Source organism: Mauremys reevesii, linkage group 10 (genome assembly GCF_016161935.1).
Source record: "Mauremys reevesii isolate NIE-2019 linkage group 10, ASM1616193v1, whole genome shotgun sequence".
Taxonomy (NCBI): Eukaryota; Metazoa; Chordata; order Testudines; family Geoemydidae; genus Mauremys; species Mauremys reevesii.
The window spans coordinates 19,496,972-19,516,244 of record NC_052632.1 but is presented as its reverse complement, the minus strand read 5'-3'; the positions used below and the strand labels follow the sequence as shown (position 1 = coordinate 19,516,244).

Genomic DNA, 19,273 nt, shown 5'->3' with positions numbered 1-19,273 from the left:
GGAAATGTTTTATATGGTTCAAAAGTGATAAGGGTTTTCTTACTCAGAAAGTGGTGAGCACCGTAAGGGGTATGTACGCAGAGTGAGGGCATTTAAAGGGAAGCAAGTCTCTCCCTTGATATTTGCAAAATAATGCATAAGCCCAATGGGTTAAGACAATGATGGGGACTCTAAATACATGGCTTGGAAGCAGATTGGCTTGTGGCCACCTGTTGTTTGGTTAGCACCATGGCTGTTCATTGACCCATGCAGTAAATGCAGGGTGCCAAAACCAGCACCAGGTCCCTGCTCTATGGAGCTGCAGTCTGCTCGGAGCGGATCCCTGACAAAGTGTGCAATATACCACCTACCCCAGTGAAAAGGAAGAGCGAGGTGTGCATGTAATCTCTTCATGACATCACAGCCCTGCAGGATTTAGTTACTGGGATTTATAGCCCAGTTCACCCAAAGGGCACAAAATGCTCTACCCATTTTATACCTCACCACAGGCCTGTGAGACAGGGAAATGTTTTATTCCAGTTCTATTGCTGGGGAAAGTGAGGCAGTAATTGGCTGAGTGAAGCGAGGCCCTACACCCTACTCGCTGGCATTTCTCTGTCTGTCTGCAAGGCAATAACTTTTCAACCCAGAGCCAGGCAGTTCCAAAATTTCAGGGACTGTTCTAGGCATCGATGGGCAGAACCCCACTGCTTTTGGTGACAGCTGGGCTGTGACACTGTCTCCCTGATACCTACGTGGTCTTTATGTCATTAGTGCCTCCCAGCCCCAGTCGGGAAGCACAAGCGCCTGTATCCGGTAAGAAAGGGATTTTGAAACACTGGTAGGATAAAACAGAAACAGTCACAAGGGAAATGGGGACAGGGGCGGGGGGAGGGGACACAGACCCCCTGCCATGGTGGGAGGGTGGAGTGGGGTGTACACAGAACACGAGGCATGAGGGGGAGACTAGGGGAGCAGAGGGGAATGGGGTACACACAGCGCCCCAGGCAGGAGGGATGTGCAGTGTTGCAGGAAGTACCTGAACTAGAGGGGGATGGAGGGTGGCACATGGGGACCTTGTGGGCTGTAATGAAGGGAGGCAAGAAGCCCCTGGTGTGCGCCGCAAGCTCAGTCTACAGAAGCAACAAAAAGTGTGTGAAGCCTTCTAGTTTTGAGGAGAGTCATTTTGCACAATATCACCCTGATCCTGCAATGCCTGGGCAGATTGCTGGTTCTGGTGGGGGCCCTGCAGGCACAAAAGCTCTCTCCCACACAACACACTGTAGGATTGGAGCCTGAATGTGCTGTATCAAAATGACCTGGCTGCCTACTTTTCTAGCCCTTGGATTTGCATTGCAGGCTCCCTCAGGGAGAGCAGTCTGGGTGTTTTACTGAATTGTAGCCACTGATTAAATATATACTTTGTAATTACTGGGGCTAGACCTGGATCAAGACTTAGAACACCCTGGAATGGTGGCCGTGGGGTGTTCAGATACAAGGCTGTGTTTGGGCCCCGCCCTCACATTTAGGGTTCAGTTCTTACTACCCCCACGCTCTGGTGTTGCCACTCCCACCCCAGCTGGATTTCAGTTTCCCAAATGCCATCTGGCATCTTCTTAAAATGAAGTTATTTTGAAAAGTGTTGCCTACAAATAGGTTCTGTGAAACTCTGAAAACACAAGGACGTTTAATGGAGAAGCCATAAATTCCAGCTCCCAGGAAGGCTTCAGGTTTTCTTGTAACTTGACCATTGGGGCTAAATAGCTTTTCTCACTGTTTCATGTCAATTTCCTTGATTAACCATCTGTGGGTTCTTGAGAGGAAAAAAAGTTTGCAAAGGTAAATGCATTTGATTTATTGAGCTAACTCCATTGCTGGTTGCTAGTAAATTAAAACTGACCATTCATTTTTCTTTTAACAGGCCAAGCTGATAGAGTTCAGTCCTCTGAGGGCAACTGATGTGAGACTTCCAAGTGGAGCAGCTTTTGTTATTGCTAACAGTTGTGTCGAAATGAATAAAGCAGCAACTTCTCATTACAATATTAGGGTGATGGAGTGTCGTCTGGCTACAAAGGTACTGTATGGCTTTTGTCAAACTCTAATGAAACCTTCATCCAAGTATGTGCTTTCCTCCACCCCTGACCAGTCACAGCTTTACTTTAACACCAGGTCAGGTGCTGCTCTAACTGACATTTTTATCTTCTCAGGGCCAGACCCTTCTACCCTGTTGCAAGGCAAACGCCCACGGAGTTCAATGGAAGTGTGAGGCATCTGGGATCAGACCCTTATTGTTTGTTGTAGGGTCTGTGGTTTAGCACTATTGAGTTTATTGGTTATTAGGCATGTATGGAGAGAACAAATTAATTCCTTTTCAACAAAAATATTCTCAGTTAATGCGAGTAGAGGGCTTCTAATTAAACCCTAATGAAAAGGCAGTGGAGAAAAACAAATGGATTCCCATGGCAGTTCTGTATGTACAGTAATAGATGTGGATTTACTGGGATAAGCAGAAAGCAGTAATCAAGGATATAATGTAGAAACATTCAAATGCTATTGGAAGTGTTGATTAGAAACAGATACACCTCTACCCTGTTATAACGCCACCTGATATAACACGAATTCGGATATAACGCGGTAAAGCATTGCTCCGGGGGGGGGGGGGGGGCTGCGCACTCCAGCGGATCAAATCAAGTTCGATATAACGTGGTTTCACCTATAACGCGGTAAGATTTTTTGGCTCCCAAGGACAGTGTTATATCGAGGTAGAGGTGTACTTGTATTGAGCGTAGAGATGGGCCTAAACCCAAACTGCGGAGCTGGATGTGGACTGGGATGCCAATTCACAGCTTGAACCTGTCTCTAAAATAGTTTGAATCTGAGCACTCCAAGTCTTGGGAAAGTTCAAATTTGGATCTGGATTGAAAAAGCCCCAGTGTTTGGGAATACTCAGATTTGAGCTTTGGATTCAGTCGGTCATAGAAATAAAGGGGACTATTCTTTTCTCAGTTACACTGGCATAAGTGTGGAGTAGCCCGGTTGATTCAAAGGACGTACTCCCAGTTTATATTGCTGTGAGTGAGTAAAATTTGGATCAGAGAATTCAGCTGAGACTTTACATAATTACACTGTGGAACTTATTGCCACTGAATGTTGTTGAAGCCAACAGCTAAGGGAGATTCAAAGAGGGTATGGGACATTTGTAGGGATAAGAAGAATAGCCAGAGTTGTAACAACTGATGCTGAAAAAGAGGTTTGGAAGGGATATAAAACCTCATACTCATCCCTCTGCAAGCTGTACGAGGAAAGGAGCCCACTGAACCTGAGTGAACACATACCTTATTCTGGCTGTTGGTGTAACTTTCCAAAAGATAATCTAATGCTCAGTGAAACTTTTTAAGCATCCTGTATAGACCATACTAAGGTTGTAGCTTGGAAAGTACCATGTTGTGTGTGTATTTAAGAGATATGTGATAATGCCAGTGATCATGGTCAGTTTCTTTTGCCATTGATTCTCATTGACTCCAGTGCAATCAGGGTTAGGACCTCTCTGTGACTGGCTCCTGGCAGGAATGACAAACCTTGCACTTGGGGTAATTAAATAACTCCTCAACTAACTTGGGTTGTCCTTGTTTCTTTTGGAAGCTAATTCAAATAAGAGTCCAGGAATCTTCATATCCCCGATTTTAATAGACCATTTGTAAGACCTTCTTGAGGGTTGTTTCATAAAGCAAAGTAGGTGAATTGCACCAGCTTTTAAAATTACTTTGATTAGTTGCTCTGTGTTGCAAACTAAAGAGGAAAAGATGGATGTTACACCACCTGTTAGAGATGACACAATGCCTGAAAAAGTACCTTTCACAGCTGTGCAATTTTAAGGAAACAATTCACATCTGCCCACTTTTAAGCACATGTTGCCCAGATGGATAGTTGCATGCACAATAAAAAAATTTGTTGAGACAGAAAAAACCTGTTTCCTTTAGGAACAGGTCATAGAGGGGTGAAGGTGGGCAGATGAGGGAAGGGAGGGTTGTCTTTTAGGTACTATTAACACAGCAGAACTAATAAGCTAATAGATGTGTGAAACAGCATCTTAGGCCTCACAACACAGCTTTTTAGGTCATTCTTATTGATGGATGTCTAGATGGTAGTATTTGTCTTTCGTTCCTGTAGCTCTAATCTCATGTTCCTTACTCTTTCTCTTGCAGACATTTACACGTGGGTAGAAATACCAGCATAACATATTCCTAATTGCTTTGGTTGGCATAGGATATAATGAATCCTTGATTACCTCTCTCAATACATGCTGTCTTTTCTTCTTCTTTCTCCACAGAGCTATGTTTGTTAAAGAGAAGGCAAGGCCAAAGAAATGCATCTTATATTTAGAGCAGATGGTGGGTGAGGTTTGTGATGGTTCTTAGTTTTTGTGGGAGTTCATTCCACAAAGTTTTGGGCCAGCCCATGAGAAAGTTATCTCCTGCACAGATTATCTTTACCGTTATTGTAGGGAGTTCCATTGTGCCAGAGGAGCAAAGTTGTTAACCATAGTCTTCAACCCAGAGACTATTTAATCCATTCTCATGGTGCCCTGCAATAGGTTAGGTTTGGCCAGGGCATCATTTGACTCTTATTCTTTTGTGTACAATGGAGGTCAAACATCTACTTCCAACAAATAAAAGAAGACAGAACCATATTTAATTGAACTGTTGACTTTATTATAAAAAAAACCCAACCTGCTAGATACTGAATTTCTGTTTCAGTCATCCTTGAAAAATGGGAGAGATTTTCAGACTTCTAGCGTTAGGCCTAGTACTCCAGTAATGTGTGCCCTGTTTGGGACAGCTAGGGCCTGACTTTCAGAGGAGCTGAGCATAGTCACAACTGCAACTGAAGTCAATGGTTGCTAAACACCTCTGAACAATGGCCTCACAGCCATATATCCATTGCATTAGGGGCAGAACAACATTGCTTGCTCCTTCCTCTACAGGGAAGCTCAGGAATGGAAAATGACACTGCACCTATATGGGCCAGATTGGAAAACAGGGGCTGAACGTGGCGCAGACTTGGTGGGGGCCAGCAACTGCAGCAGGGATGACTTCACTGGGCTTAGTAGTGATGCCTGGGATCTCCTGTGCTGGGCTCAGCAGCTGCTACGCTTGGGAACCACTCTCTGTGGGTGACTCTGGTTTGTTTCCTTATTCTGGGCAGGAGTTTTATTGGAGAAGAAACTTTGGTCCAGAATGCCTGGAGGTGCCCCTGCCTCTGAAAGTTACACCACAGATGTCACAGGATGGATACTCAATGTTAGCAAAAATTTAGGCCTCGACTCCTTTGTTCTATACTTCAGGTTACTCTGTTTATCTGTAAAATGGTATTAATAATGCCTACTTACCTATCTACCTTAATGGGTGCTGTAAAGTTTAATCAGTTAATGTTTGTGAAGTACTGAAAGACCCTCAGATAGCACTATAGGACTGCAAAGTACTAGGATAGTATTATTGTTATGTAAGGCTAAGTATACCAATACTCACTATGAATCATTGTGTGTATTTGTCCCATCATTGACTGGGATATACTTTCTTTTCACATTTACTTATAGTGTAAGCTTAGAAATGGACAGGTCATGTTATTGGAATGGGTGGTGATAGACTCCTGAAAAAGAGTCCTTTCATCCTTACATGAAACTTGGAAAGAGCAGGAAGAGCAGCCAATGTAGACACTCCAAAGACACCCTTAAGCAGAATCTCAACTCATGCGGCATAAATATTGATCACTTTGAAGACAGAGCCAAGGTCAGATCCGAATGTAGAACAACTATCAATAAATGTTGCAAACACTTCGAGAAAAAAACAGATGTGAAAAAGTGATTGGGAAAAAACAGGCCAAGCGTCATGCTAGGTATTCAGTGGGTGCCTACACATTTCTGTAGGACATGTGTTTGTGACCTCGCCCCTTACAGATTGGCTCAGACAGCTACAGGAAAAACACACACAGGACGTTGTGATGTCATCATAGAATACGACAGATGGCCATACATTTATAGTGTTCCAGGGAGACTGTAACATTGAGCAGTAAGGGCCAGAAGAAGAGGATGTGTCCTGACAGTTAAGAAGTAGCTTGAAGATGCCTCAGGTCCTTACTCCATCTGATCAATTACTGTCAGGAAACACTGAACTCTGGGGTCAGTATTCTCGTCAATTCAATAGATGGAGTTTTTCCTATTTCTTTTCTGGGTCTGATGTCGGTTGTATTTTGAGTTGATGGGGTGGGATTTTTTCTTTAAAAATGGGCAGAAACTTTGTTGTCCTAAGTTTAGAATGATCACAAAAATACCAGCTACCAAATGTTTTGCAGTGATCAGTTTCTGTTCAGTGTGTTTAGTCTGTAGAGTATCTAAATAGCAAGCTCATTTCAAATGCAGCCTCTCTCTTCAAGGAATTGGGAAGGATGTGGTAATGCACCAGTGGCATAAATTACTAATAATACAGTGCATTATTTATTCAGATAAGAGAAAGCATTGTGTTGGTTTTTCTAAGTGATTACACCTGTTTAATTTCAAGTAATGAGGGCTACAAGATGCTGATCATTAGTGTAATATAATATACATTTCTTCAGTACCTTTAAGCTGAAGATCTCAAATCACTTTTACAGACAACTATTAAAGATATGAAAGATTAAAGTTAAAAGTTAAATATGTGAAGGAAACATTACCCACTGCGACAGTGACTCACCAGCTGGCGCCCTGCCTTCTGGCTGGATGTAGCATTGTAGGATTTTTCTCTCCATATCTCCGCTTACCAGACATTCATCTTGTGACTTGGACTTCCAGCTGCTTCATGTTTAGCGTCATCCATTTACACCAGTAAACCAGAGGGTAACTCAGCAGTTACCACAACTTCGCATTAGATCATCAGGCCAGGGTCAGGCTATTAGTGCTTCCAGCCCTTCTGCCTGGGGTCTCCTTATGCTAGCCTCCTCAGTGAGACTGTAGGAGAGCCCAGGCCTTCCCTCTACCCTGGATTTTGCTTTGTCAGGCCTCTTGCTTCTCTCCTAAACTACCTCCTACATCAGTCCACCTTCTAATCAGGGAGCTCACATGGTCAGCAGGGACTACCCTGGGGACAGCTCCCAACATGACAAAGGAAAGAAAACTAAACTAACGGAAATAAAGAGCGGTACCCCCTCCCCCCGGTCCATAAGGGCCCTCCAGCCAACTGTACTACTGCTCCACACTCATAGGAAAGCTGAGGCAGCTGGGCTCACTGCATTGCTCCTCTCTGGGAGCTGAGATGAGAGGTCTATCTACTTCCCAAGGCTAGAGCCCTGTGAGCTGGGCTCCTCCCTTCTGAAGCTCCTCCTCCAAGTCCACCATACTTCACAGGTGTGATGGGGTGGAGCTGCCTGAATCCGTTGGTGCTCCTTAACCCTTTCCTGTCTAGTGCAGGCTTTGTATACCCCATAACACTTCCATTTTCTGGGTGAGGAAACTGAGATATATGCAGATTAATGTTGTGGAGCTCTGGTCGCTCAGCATCTTTGAAACCAGGCCATAGGTGACTGCTCCAGCATCTCAGAAACAGTGCCAGAGCCAGGACACTTCCTTACTCTCAGGCCCCTGCTTTAGCCACTAGCCAATGCTGGTCCTTTCTGTGGCTGTGAACGTACATGTCTGTATTTTAAATGGCTGCAGAGTCATGTGGTTAGGATTTCACGTGACCTGTTTTCCTGCTCTAGAATGCACCACATCAACCTTGGAAAGGCACTAGAGGGCACCAAAAGTAGTTAATTTTTGTATCATGCAATAGAGCAAAAACTGAAAAGGCCCGTATAGAATAATGCTTGAGGAGAAGCGGGACAGTGAGAAGCTGCAGCAAGTAGCTGGGCAGCAGCTCACACATGGTGCAAACAACCAGTATCCTGCTATAACTGACCGCAGAAATCTGTGTGTGAAAAAGTATCCACCAGGTCTTGGAAAAGTCACAGCTCTCCTATAGGCCTCAATTACACAACGCAAATACTTAACTTTCAGCATGTGCTTACGTCCCACTAACCTGAAAGTTAACCCCACTGAAGTGCTTTGCTGGAAAGGGATGATTTGCTGAATTGAGACCTTAATGCTTTCAAACAAACTTAAAACCAATATTTATTGAAAAGAAAAAGAGACCATGATGGAGAAAATCCTGGCCCCACTCAATAAGCACACTTGAGAGCAGAATGCATTCTCAGTTTAATATGACATAAACTCCTGTTTGAATGCGTCAAGAAAAATCGTCATTGTACTGGTCAGGCTGAGGCTCCCTTGTAAAATGAATGTTAATAGAATGTTGTAATTATAAAAAATACTGTATACTAGCAAGTTTGCATTTAAGGGTCCAGCACCAACCTTACCATGTCATCCGTCTCTTCAGGGCTCTTCTAAGGAAGTTAAGATTATAACAGCCTCTGATACTTGGATTTATCAGGCTGAGCTGTCAATATTAGATCAAAGACAAATAACATAGGAAGTCGTTCTGGGATTTCCAGTGCTATTGTACTGGAGACTGTGTATGAATAAATGCCTGAAATTGGCTTTATCGAGTGAGTAATAGTTGGAGGGAGTAGCCTGTGTGGAAAAGGAGGGATCATTGATTTGACTGGACATATGTAGTATCAATAAGAGCTTTTGGCTAGTGTTTTAAGAAAAATGCTTCATTTTTCTGGGCTGTGGTTGACAGAAATCTTCCTGTTCTGTAACTGTATCTGTGTATAAACATATTTGCTAGTTGCTGTGTAAGGATAGATGGCTTGATGGCTTTTGCTGAAAAAAATCAGTTTTAAGATCTGTGAAATATTTCATGTCCATTTCCAACTACAATGCGTGGCATTGTCTGTTTTTCACATTGTAGCTTCTCTCAAAGTCAAAAGGCCTAGAATGGAAAAAAATGCTGAAGCTCCAAGATGTGCAGGCCAAGCTAGGAGTTAGCCTGAAGGAAATGCTGACCATTGTCGAGGAGGTATTTCACCCTGAGCCTTACAGCGCAGAGGAAATTTGTACATGCCTGGGAATTAGCCTTGAGGAGCTCCGCACTCAGATCCTCAGTCAAAACACGCAAGATGGTGAGTGTAATCAGATGGTGTTTTTCATTTAAAAAAGCTTGTATTATGTAAAATGTCTATGTGCTTATAAATAAAGGACATGGAGATCTTGCCAAAAGAGTTCAGCAGGACCCTGTGGGAGGTTTTCTTGGGTGAAAGAACTGCTATTATTATGATACAAGCCCCGTTTCTTCCCATCTTTATACTGAAATAGAGACATGAATTTAAACATAGTTCCAGCAAAACCAGTCTGTAAAACACTTGGAGTGGCTGTTGTGGGCAGAGCCAAGCCATCTTAGAATCCTGGCTTAGGAAGAATCTACATTCCAGAACTTTTTTAAAGCACAGCTCTATCAAAATCAACCCATATTAGCAATCACTTCACTGGAGCCTTGTTGAAACCAATTTTAAACACCATTCCTTAACTCACATTAAAGATTAAGGGCAATATGCTCTGTGGGGGGATGATTTCTAAAGCACACAAATGTGTTGCAAATTAATTCATGTGCATGCACTAAAAATAGCAGTGTGGCCATTGCAACTCAGCCTGAAGCTTGGGTTCTCAAGTGTAGGAGGTCAGGTGGGCTTGAGAGCCTGAACTCCAGCCCGAGCTGCAACGTCCATACTGCTATTTTTAGCATGCTAGCTTGAACCCTGCTAGCCTGAGCCCATCTCCTGGGCCTGAGAGGCTCACTCCCAGCATAGACGTACTCTTAAGGTTCCCATGTGCACTTTAGCTTAGTTCTGTTTCAAACAGCACTACATTAAAGTGCACCAGCAGGGTCTACACAGACCAGTTAATGCGCAACACATTAGTGTGGTTTAGAAATCACACCCTGTAGAGCAGATTACCCCACCAGGGATACAAGCCCTTATAGAGATGGGGCCAACATTTCAGATTTCCAAGTGAAACAAAATATCATCAAAACCCATGAAAACTTGCACATGCTTCAGGAAACTTGCCTTGGGTAGCATGTGGTCTACATCCTCTTCTTTGAAAGAGGGCATTTCTGGTCACTGTTCCCCCCCCCTTTAGGTAACTGTTTATGGAAGAAATCAATGTAATATATTTGCTTACCATCTCTCCCGTGTATTTCTACTTGTTATTAGACAATATAGTTATGGCCGCAGACCCAAAGGGGCCATTTCTGTAATGTGGACTGTATGTATGTTGAAATCAAACAATTATCTTGAATGTAAATATGGAATTACTGAAAAATGTTTTAAGAACAAAAAGATATAAGAAATTATTCCGGTCTGTCTGCGGTGGCTTTCTGAGCTCTGGGATCCAGGTTCACTCTTTACACCAGTGCAACTGAAGGTTTATAAATGTAAAGAAACCCAAACTTCTGACTAAGGTATGTCACTTCCAGAGTGTGGCCACAGTCCCTCTGCTGCCTTCATAGCTTAACTGCATCATTGCCAATCCTTCCCCAAAACCGTTCTCCAGGATATTCTCTTTCTCAGTAAGTGGTGTCTGGGGACATTGCAAAACATGAGAGAGCCACCTAGGGCCCTGATGCCACATCTTTGCACCTCTGCAGTGACACTGGGGGACCCAGAACTATTCTAGCATGGGAAGCCCCAGATGCATAAAGCTGGGTAGAACTATTTCTGTCTCACTTGCTTGCTGTCTCTAGGGGTCAGAGTTGTCCCCCTGTGGCTAGAGAGCTTTGGGTACATTCTGGTAAATTGTAGTGAATGCCTCTTAAAAGATGTGAGAAAAAGGCACAGAACGTAATGTGCCTGTCACAGAACGCACACAATCCTGTAGGGCCAAGAGCCAAGCCTGCCTGAAACACTCTCCTGTGACTATTTCAACCCTTCCCTTCCTGCCACCAGCTCACTCACTTCTTCCTTTTCTCCGCTCCTCCCCAGCATCTTTCTCCCGTGTGTGTGTGGGGGGGGTGGGGCGGGGGCAAAGTCTCCCCCCACCCCAGGCCTTCTCATTACCCTGGCTGGCCCTGGAATACCCCACATACACAGAGGTGGGAGCAGGTGGTGCAGAGCCAGCTATGCCAGTTTTATGCCATCCCAGGATTCCCCTGACATGCTAAGCTACCCAGAATGCTTAGCTACCCAGTTAGGACAGCTGTCTACCCCTTTGCAATGCTGGAGAGATGCGAGTATGGAATCAGAGACCAAGATCTGGCCCTAGGTCTCTGTAGAAGGTTGTATAATACCTGTGTGCATTATATGTAGAATATACTGAAGTGTCTACGGACGCTCCCCGACTTACGCAAGTGTTCCGTTCCGGAATGCCTTGCATAACTTGAATTTTGCGTAAGTTGGGAACGTATACCCGACCATTATGCAAAAAACCAAAAAACCCCAACCTTTCTAGCTTACAGAATTTACGGAACTTTTCCTGTAAGTGCGGATTTGCGCAAGTCAGGTTTGCGTAACCCGGGAAGTGTCTGTATATCTATAACACCTGTATTACATGAACCATGTGCTCTTAGATATTGCAGGGTATGAATAACCTTTTTCTTTCTTCTGCCCCTTTCCTGCCCCACACACTTCCATTTTCATGGGAACTCATTGGGGTTCTCAGTTTCCTGTACTATCCCCTCCCCTGTTCCCCCCGTATGAAACAGTATAAGAATAGTCACTCACAGATATGACTGTACTGCATAGCTCTGGTTTTAAAAGCTAACTTTTAAGGCTCAGTAGAGTTGAATTGTTTATACAGATCGTTATTTTGACTTAAAAAAACCCCCAGTCTGGATGAAAACTTTTGACATAAAAGCAAATAGAAGAAAGTCCAAGGAAATGTTATACTATAGCTCTGTCTAGTGTTTGCAGATGTTCGCTGAACAAAATCTCTTAAAATTTGCGTGACCATGATCTTGTTTGATAAAGCCAATTAAAATGGGTTGTGCAGAAGTCTGTTTGCATTTGTACAAGATAAAACTAAACAACAGATTCCTGTAAAATTAGATATAAAGAGAAATAAGACAGACACAGAGCGAAGAAATAAAATCAACTGTTTGTTGTTGTTATACACCAAACAAATTACACTTTATGTTGGTTTTGGAAAGCTACAGCCTCTTCAGAAAAAATATTTTTGCTTTTGTTTGCTGTATTTTACACTGTATCCTAATGACAGAGCCTGGTTTCTTGCTATGAGAGAAGAAAATACTGATAAAGAACCCAGGCTTTGTCATTATGATACTGTGAAAAACACAGCAAACGAAAGCAAAAATGTTGGAGAGAATTTAGTTACATTATTTGCTGGATTCTGGTTTTTCCTTTATAGCTGAACATAAATTTGTGGCAGTTTCCACTTCTGCCATCTCTCAAAGCATTATTAGTAATGCTCTGTGCTTATACTGCATCCTGTGTAAGAACCTGGGCATTTTTTACAGCTATTTATTAGTCTCAGCACCCCTCCCCCCAGATGCTTATGGGTTAGGAGAGGAGAAATGAAATGTTGGTTTTGTGGCTCAAAGCTTCACCCACGTCTTCATCACACTGGATGAAGCCAGGGATAACAATACAGAAGAGGGACGCTGCAGATTCCAACTGGGCTATTTTCTTTTAGCCAATCGGAAAGGAATAATGCGCACACACTTCTCACTTTACAGCACTGTCTATTATCACATACATTTCAGTCAGGTCCACCTCTTTCTTTCCCTTCTATTAATATTAAAAATTCCCATTCTCTCCAATTTGACCTCTCCATGTCCTTTTAGTGAGGCTTCTTAACCAATTGCATGACCCCTCTCTGCACGGTTTAACAAGACTATTTAATAGAATAGTTGCAGTTGAATTTGCAATGATGTACATAAGCCTGTTAGAAGTTGAATTTTTTGAGATCTGCAGCACACTTTCCTTAACTAGTGGGCAAATCAGAGGTGGGACCAAACCAAAACCAGGGATCATAATACAACTAAGCTCCATATCCAAACTTTGTAGGTAGCTGTTGAGCCAGATCCTGGCTTCTGCTCCAGCCTCTTTGCACTGTTTGGATCACAAAGACCCTGAAAAGCCATCTTGACCAGGTAACTGAGGATTCCTCCCACACTGGGGAAGCTAGGTGTCTACACCACATCACCCCACTTCCCTCGGGATTAGAGGGGTATAGAAATTGCTTAGAGCCACCTTTGAATCTCCTCACCCTCCATTGCTGCTGTCTGGGCAAAATCAAAATCCTGGGGCTGAAACCCCCAAAGTTAGGAGAAGGTCGGATCTGGACCTACACTTTGTGCCTTGGGACCTTCTCTAGAACCAATAGTATTTATTATTAATTATTCACTTTCTAAAGTGCAGTTCACTATAGTTTCAGCTTGGATTTGATTGCTTCGTAAAAGCAGTTGTGGTGGGAAGGTTGTGTATTTATAAATCCCACCGCAGCAGGATAATCTTCTGTAAAATAATGTCTTCTTTTTGCCATAAAATGTTTTTCTCTTTTAAATGGGATAGTCTTAAACCAATTTTTCCTTTTTACATATAAAACAGTAATCTAATTTTGACATTTAAACCTGGGAACAGAATCACCATGGGAGCTAAAAGCATCTGTGGGTCTGTGGGTTTGGCTAGTTAACCCTCACTCAGAAAACTAACGTTAAATTCGGGAAAAATATTGCTACTGAAAAAATAAGCCTCAAACCACAATGCAATTTGCATGAGTGGGGCTGTATAGACTTTCACTCACACTGCGAAGTAGTCCAAAAGAGTGGTGAGCTCAGTGCAAGAACTCACTGTAACTTTTTTTTTTTTTTGGCACAGAAAGGCATATTTGGAAGTGGACTTTTAAACATACTGCCACATATGCGCTCTTTAGCAGGCTGTAGCTGCGGGGTAGCAGAGTGCATGTGTAATTTATAAGGAAGACTAGAATAAAGTAATAATTGAGTGGTCGGTCTACTTTAGCAACAAAAAGCACTTTTAGAGGGCAGGCATTTCTGTGGTAAAAAATGCCACCATTAAACCAGTTGGTGCCATAATCTCTAAAATATGTCTTGACTGGGGGTGGGAGTGGGGTTGTGTTCAGGAAAGGTTCATGCAATTGCTCTGTTTTCAGAGGACCAGATTGTGAACAATTTATTCACATTGCTGAGTAGTTAATAGGGCTGTCAAGTGATTAAACAAATTAATCTTGATTAATCACCCGATTATTTGCACTGTTAATAATAGAATACCATTTATTTAAATATTTTTGGATGTTTCCTATATTTTCAAATATATTAATTTCAATTACAACACAGAATACAAAGTGTACAGTGCTCACTTTATATTTATTTTTTTATTACAAATATGTGCACTGTTACAAACAAAAGAAATAGTATATTTCAACTGACCTAGTAGCGTACTGCAATCTCTTTATAATGAAAGTTGAACTTACAAATGTACAATTATATACAAAAAATAACTGCATTCAGAAATAAAACAATGTAAAACTTTAGAACCTACAAGTCCACTCAATCCTACTTCAGCCAATTGCTCAGACAAACAAATTTGGTTACAATTTGCAGGAGATAATGCTGCCCACGTCTTATTTACAACATCTCCTGAAAATGAGAACAGGCGTTCACATGGCACTTTGTAGCCAGCATCACAAGATATTTACATGCCAGATGCACTAAAGATTCATATGTCCCTTCATGCTTCAACCACCATTCCAGGGGACATTCGTCCATGCTAATGACGGGTTCTGTTCAATAACGATCCATAGCAGAGCGGACCGATGCATATTCATTTTCATCATCTGAGTTAGATGCCACCAGCAGAAGGTTGCTTTTCTTTTTTGGTGGTTCGGGTTCTGTGGTTTCTGCATCGGAGTGTTGCTCTTTTAAGACATCTGAAAGCATTCTCCACACCTCCTCCCTCTCAGATTTTGGAAGGTACTTCTGATTTTTAAACCTTGGGTCGAGTGCTATATTTATCCTTAGAAATCTCACATTGGTACCTTCTTTGCATTTTGTCAAATCTGCAGTGAAAGTGTTCTTAAACATGTGCTGGGTCATCATCCGAGACTGCTATAACATGAAATATATGGCAGAATGTGGGTAAAGCAGAATAGGAGACATACAATTCTCCCCCAAGAAGTTCAGTCACAAATTTAATTAACGCATTTTTTTTTAACGAGCATCATCAGCATGGAAGCATGTCCTCTGGAATGGGGGTGAAGCATGAAGGGCCATATGAATGTTTAGCATATCTGGCATGTAAATACCTTGCAATTCCGGCTACAAAAGTGCTATATGAATGCCTGTTCTCACTTTCAGGTGACATTGTAAATAAGAAGCAGTCAGCAGTATCCCATGTAAATGTAAACAAACTTGTTTGTCTTAGCAATTGGCTGAACAAGAAATAGGACTGAGTGGACTTTGTTTTCTTTTTGAGTGTAGTTATATACCAAAAAAAAATATACATTTGTAAGTTACACTTTCACGATGAAGAGATTGCACTACAATACTTGTATAAGGTGAATTGAAATATACTATTTATTTTGTTCATCATTTTTACAGTGCAAATATTTGTAATAAAAATAATATAAAATGAGCACTGTATACTTTGTATTCTGTGTTGTAATAAAAATAAATGTATTTGAAAATGTATAAAAACATCCAAAAATATTTAATAAAATTCAATTGGTATTCTATTGTTTAAAGTGCGATTAATTACGATTAATTTTTTTTAGTTAATCGCGTGAGTTAACTGCAGTTAATCGACACCCCTAGTAGTTACTCACAGGAGTAGGCCCATTAGAGGGACTGGGATGCCTTGTGTGTGTAACAACTGACCATTGTGGGAAAGAGGATGGGGAATCATAATCTGCCTTGGATGAAATATAACACCACATAGCAACATTTTCTTGTATAAATTAAAGGCCAGATTCGGTCACACACATTCAGTATTATCTTTCTCTGCCAATAGTTCCACTGCAATCAATGGGACACCTTACAGAGAAAGGTATAGTCCACATTTGTAAAGGTGGTAGAATCTTTCCCTTTAAGATTTTGGATGGTGAATTCTTCCCCTACGATAGATTCCTTGCAGCCCTACTACATCTTCAGAGATGAGCCATGTTTAGTTCATTAATATACAGTGAAATGTATCTTAAGCAGATGCCAATGAGACCTGACAAAATGTATAGCCTAGTAGAGGTTGATTTTTTAGCTAAAGGTCAAATTCTGCAGGAAACTCCAAAGAAAGGAATCTGCTGAAAGTGAAGTAATAACAAATAATACAATTTACTGGAAACCACATTTAATTATTATTTAAAAAAAAAAATCTTCAGCAGCCGTGTGGATGGGTTTGAACGATTTTCATACACTTAAAATTCAAAAATGACCTTACCAAAAAACAAAAACCCAACCCCAACCATGGTACAGTTCTCTGCTAAATTTAACTAACCCATATTTGTTTGAGCCTAATAGTCCCTGGCCTATTGCTGTTTGCTTTTTCAAAGAACTTTATGTGGATTTCGGACAAGGTTTCATTAATGGCAGTTTACTCTTAAGATTTGTTGTTGCAGCCCTTGGTGCATTGAAAAATCCCAGTGTTTCCTCCAAGGGCAGTTAGTAGGCAATGAATGTTTTGGACCCATTTGAGTAGGGCTCTGATGGCGCGGAAGAAGTCATTTAAGGGCAAGTCCTTTGCAGAAACATGGAGGCCAGGTCCGCAGAGCCCATAATGAGGCTGCAGGACCCACTCGGGCTCGTGGGGCTCGGGCTCAGGGGCTGTTTAATTGCAGTGAACATGTTTGGGCTTGGGCTGGAGTCCGGGCTGTAGGACGTTGCAAGCTGGGAAGGTCACAGAGCTCAGGCTACAGCCTGAGCCCAACGGCTACACCGCCCCTTAGCCCAAGCCCCATGAGCCCGAGTCAGCTGACATGAGCCAGCTGTAAGTTTTTAATTGTAGTGTAAACATACCCTTAGTGTCCTAATTGCTGCGCCTTTGCATCCTTCTGAGCCAGGTAACAGAGAAGATGCTGCAGCCCTTAGTCCTTATCCGGGCAAAACTGCCATTGGCTTCAGGGGGAGTCTAACCCCTGTGTAGGGACTGCAGGATTTCACCTTTGATGGCTCTGTAGTAGTCGTAGCTCTTTAAAGCAGCTCTATTCCTAGCTCAGATATAAGATTTGTATTGTGCATCTGTAAGTTTTATACCTTTGCCACTTTGGCCACGGTAGGTTGAGGCTCCAACGATCATTCTGTTCTCTTTGTAAAATACAAGGCCACCTGCCAATATTTTTTTTTACATAGTAAATGATTTTGGGATAGTCATCTCCTGCACACATCTAAGCTTCCTTGGCTGGATGGCTCTTATCCAAGGACCATCAATTCAGATCTTTTCCTATTTGTGCAGTGGTGGCTGTTGTTCTCTCTAGGTCAGTGGCCTCCAGTTCAGACATAGATCCAGTTGTTAGAAATATCAGTTTTACTGTTGATATTTTTGATTGCATGGCAGTGAGTATTTAGATAGCCCTAATGTGGAAGAGCTTTCTCCATTACTTGCAGCATATGTCTGGATTTATGTATATCCTTAGTTTCCGAATCAGAGGCAGTGCCTGTCGAATACAAAGATGGTTGGCAGCCTGAAGTTTATTTTACTTGTACAGAGCATCAGACTTGGGGGTATGGGGAGGCAAACACTATAAAAAGATTTCGTTAAGCACGTGGTTAATTTTTTTGGATTGGATTGCTGCTATGCTCTGTCATATCTATGACACTTGTGGTTTCCCCAAGTTTAGATTTACAGCTCCAAACTGTAAAAAACAGAAACCTTTCATCTAATGATATCATTTCTTAACTGATATTCACTTGGCAAAAAGTCATGTTTGCAAGGGAGTTTAAAACAACAAGAACACAAAACCAGTTTCTGTCATTTTGAATGTAATAATTGCTTGAAAGGATAACATTAGATTATAGTCAAACCAAATGTCAAGTTTGTGGAGTCTTCATGACATGAGAGAATGCTGTCAAGGACAGAGTTTCTGGCTAGCAGCCAGCTGTTAGAAGATCCATTCTAGTTGCCAATACATAACATGATGAGCATAACACAACCACAAAGTGTTTTAAGGTAATCTGGCCAGTAAAGCATTGCTTTACCAAAGGGTGGTCTCTGAATCAAATACAGCCTTTGGCAAGACTTTTACCTTAAAATTGAAACCAGACATGTTTTCAGTTCATTTTTTGGATTACTACTGTTCAATGGTGATTTACAAGAGAGTGTGAGCTATGGCAATCTCTCACGCAACTTCAGATATGCCCTAAATGAATGCACATTTAGAAATCTCCTTGCTGTAAAACAATAGCTTCATAAGAAAAGAATATTTAAAGAGAAATCATCTCAAAAAGAACGCTCTGGTTTCTGTGCAGAGCAGCCTTTCCCTGCCAATCCTGAACTCTCAGGCACTATTCTGCAACACATATTGCAAACAGCTACAGAAGCAACAAAGATGGAAATATATAGTAAAGCACAGCTCCGAATGCATCGAATAAATCAGAAATGGTTGGTTAAGCTTCCTCTATTGCTCAGTGACATTTCCAATGAGACTGAGCTTCCAAGGGACATTCCTGTCTTTCCATTTTTTTTAATCTAGTCTAAAACCAGCTTGTATTCAGAAGGCAGCCATGTTCAATTCATCTTTATTAAGTAGTAGTTGAGTTACATAGTAAATGAAGGAATATTATCACCAAAGGGAAAAAAAGTTGTTTTGTTTTATCTATCAGATAATATGAGCCCATTTGCTATAATCTGGCTCAGTACATCATCCTCAGCAGCTGTAAATTGGTGTAGCTCTTTTGAAGTCCTAATTTACACTAGCTATTTTTTTATTCTAAATAAAGAGAATTATATATTGGTGATGCCACAGGTAGCAACAGGACATGTTACTGGGCACAGTGTGGGACACCACTACGTTGTGCCTGGTTTTGGCCACAGGGAAAGCACTGGATTCACCCTCACAGCCTCAGATCTGGAAACATGAGTCAGGGGCGTTTACTGTATTGGTGATGAATCTGCAGATTGCCTGGATCCAAGAACCCACCCGAGAGACCTTTCTTCATTCTAACCATGACTTCAAGTTGGCCTCCAGATTGAGTTCCCCGATGGAATTGGTGAAAACCCTGGCTTTGAACGTTCCTCCCATGCCAAAAAAATAGACAGATTCAACATCCGTCAGTGGATCTGAATGCCTTAGAACCGAGGAGCTAGATATGCTGAGCCTTTCTGATCCAAGTGGTTTTGACAGTGCCGGGATACATCTAGA

The 19,273-nt window shown here is 41.9% G+C and overlaps 2 protein-coding genes across 2 annotated transcripts in view; one reads left to right on the top strand and one right to left on the bottom strand.

The window, feature by feature from the left end:
* Positions 1-19,273, bottom strand: part of FAM227B (family with sequence similarity 227 member B) — a 203,421-nt gene that overhangs the window by 11,075 nt on the left and 173,073 nt on the right. The window lies entirely within an intron of this gene.
* GALK2 (galactokinase 2) overlaps positions 1-19,273 on the top strand; it is a 72,018-nt gene that overhangs the window by 45,718 nt on the left and 7,027 nt on the right. Inside the window, exons 7-8 of the mRNA XM_039490429.1 lie at positions 1,901-2,053; positions 8,862-9,072. Of these exons, the coding sequence (XP_039346363.1) occupies positions 1,901-2,053; positions 8,862-9,072 (364 nt within the window). The remainder of the gene's footprint in view (positions 1-1,900; positions 2,054-8,861; positions 9,073-19,273) is intronic.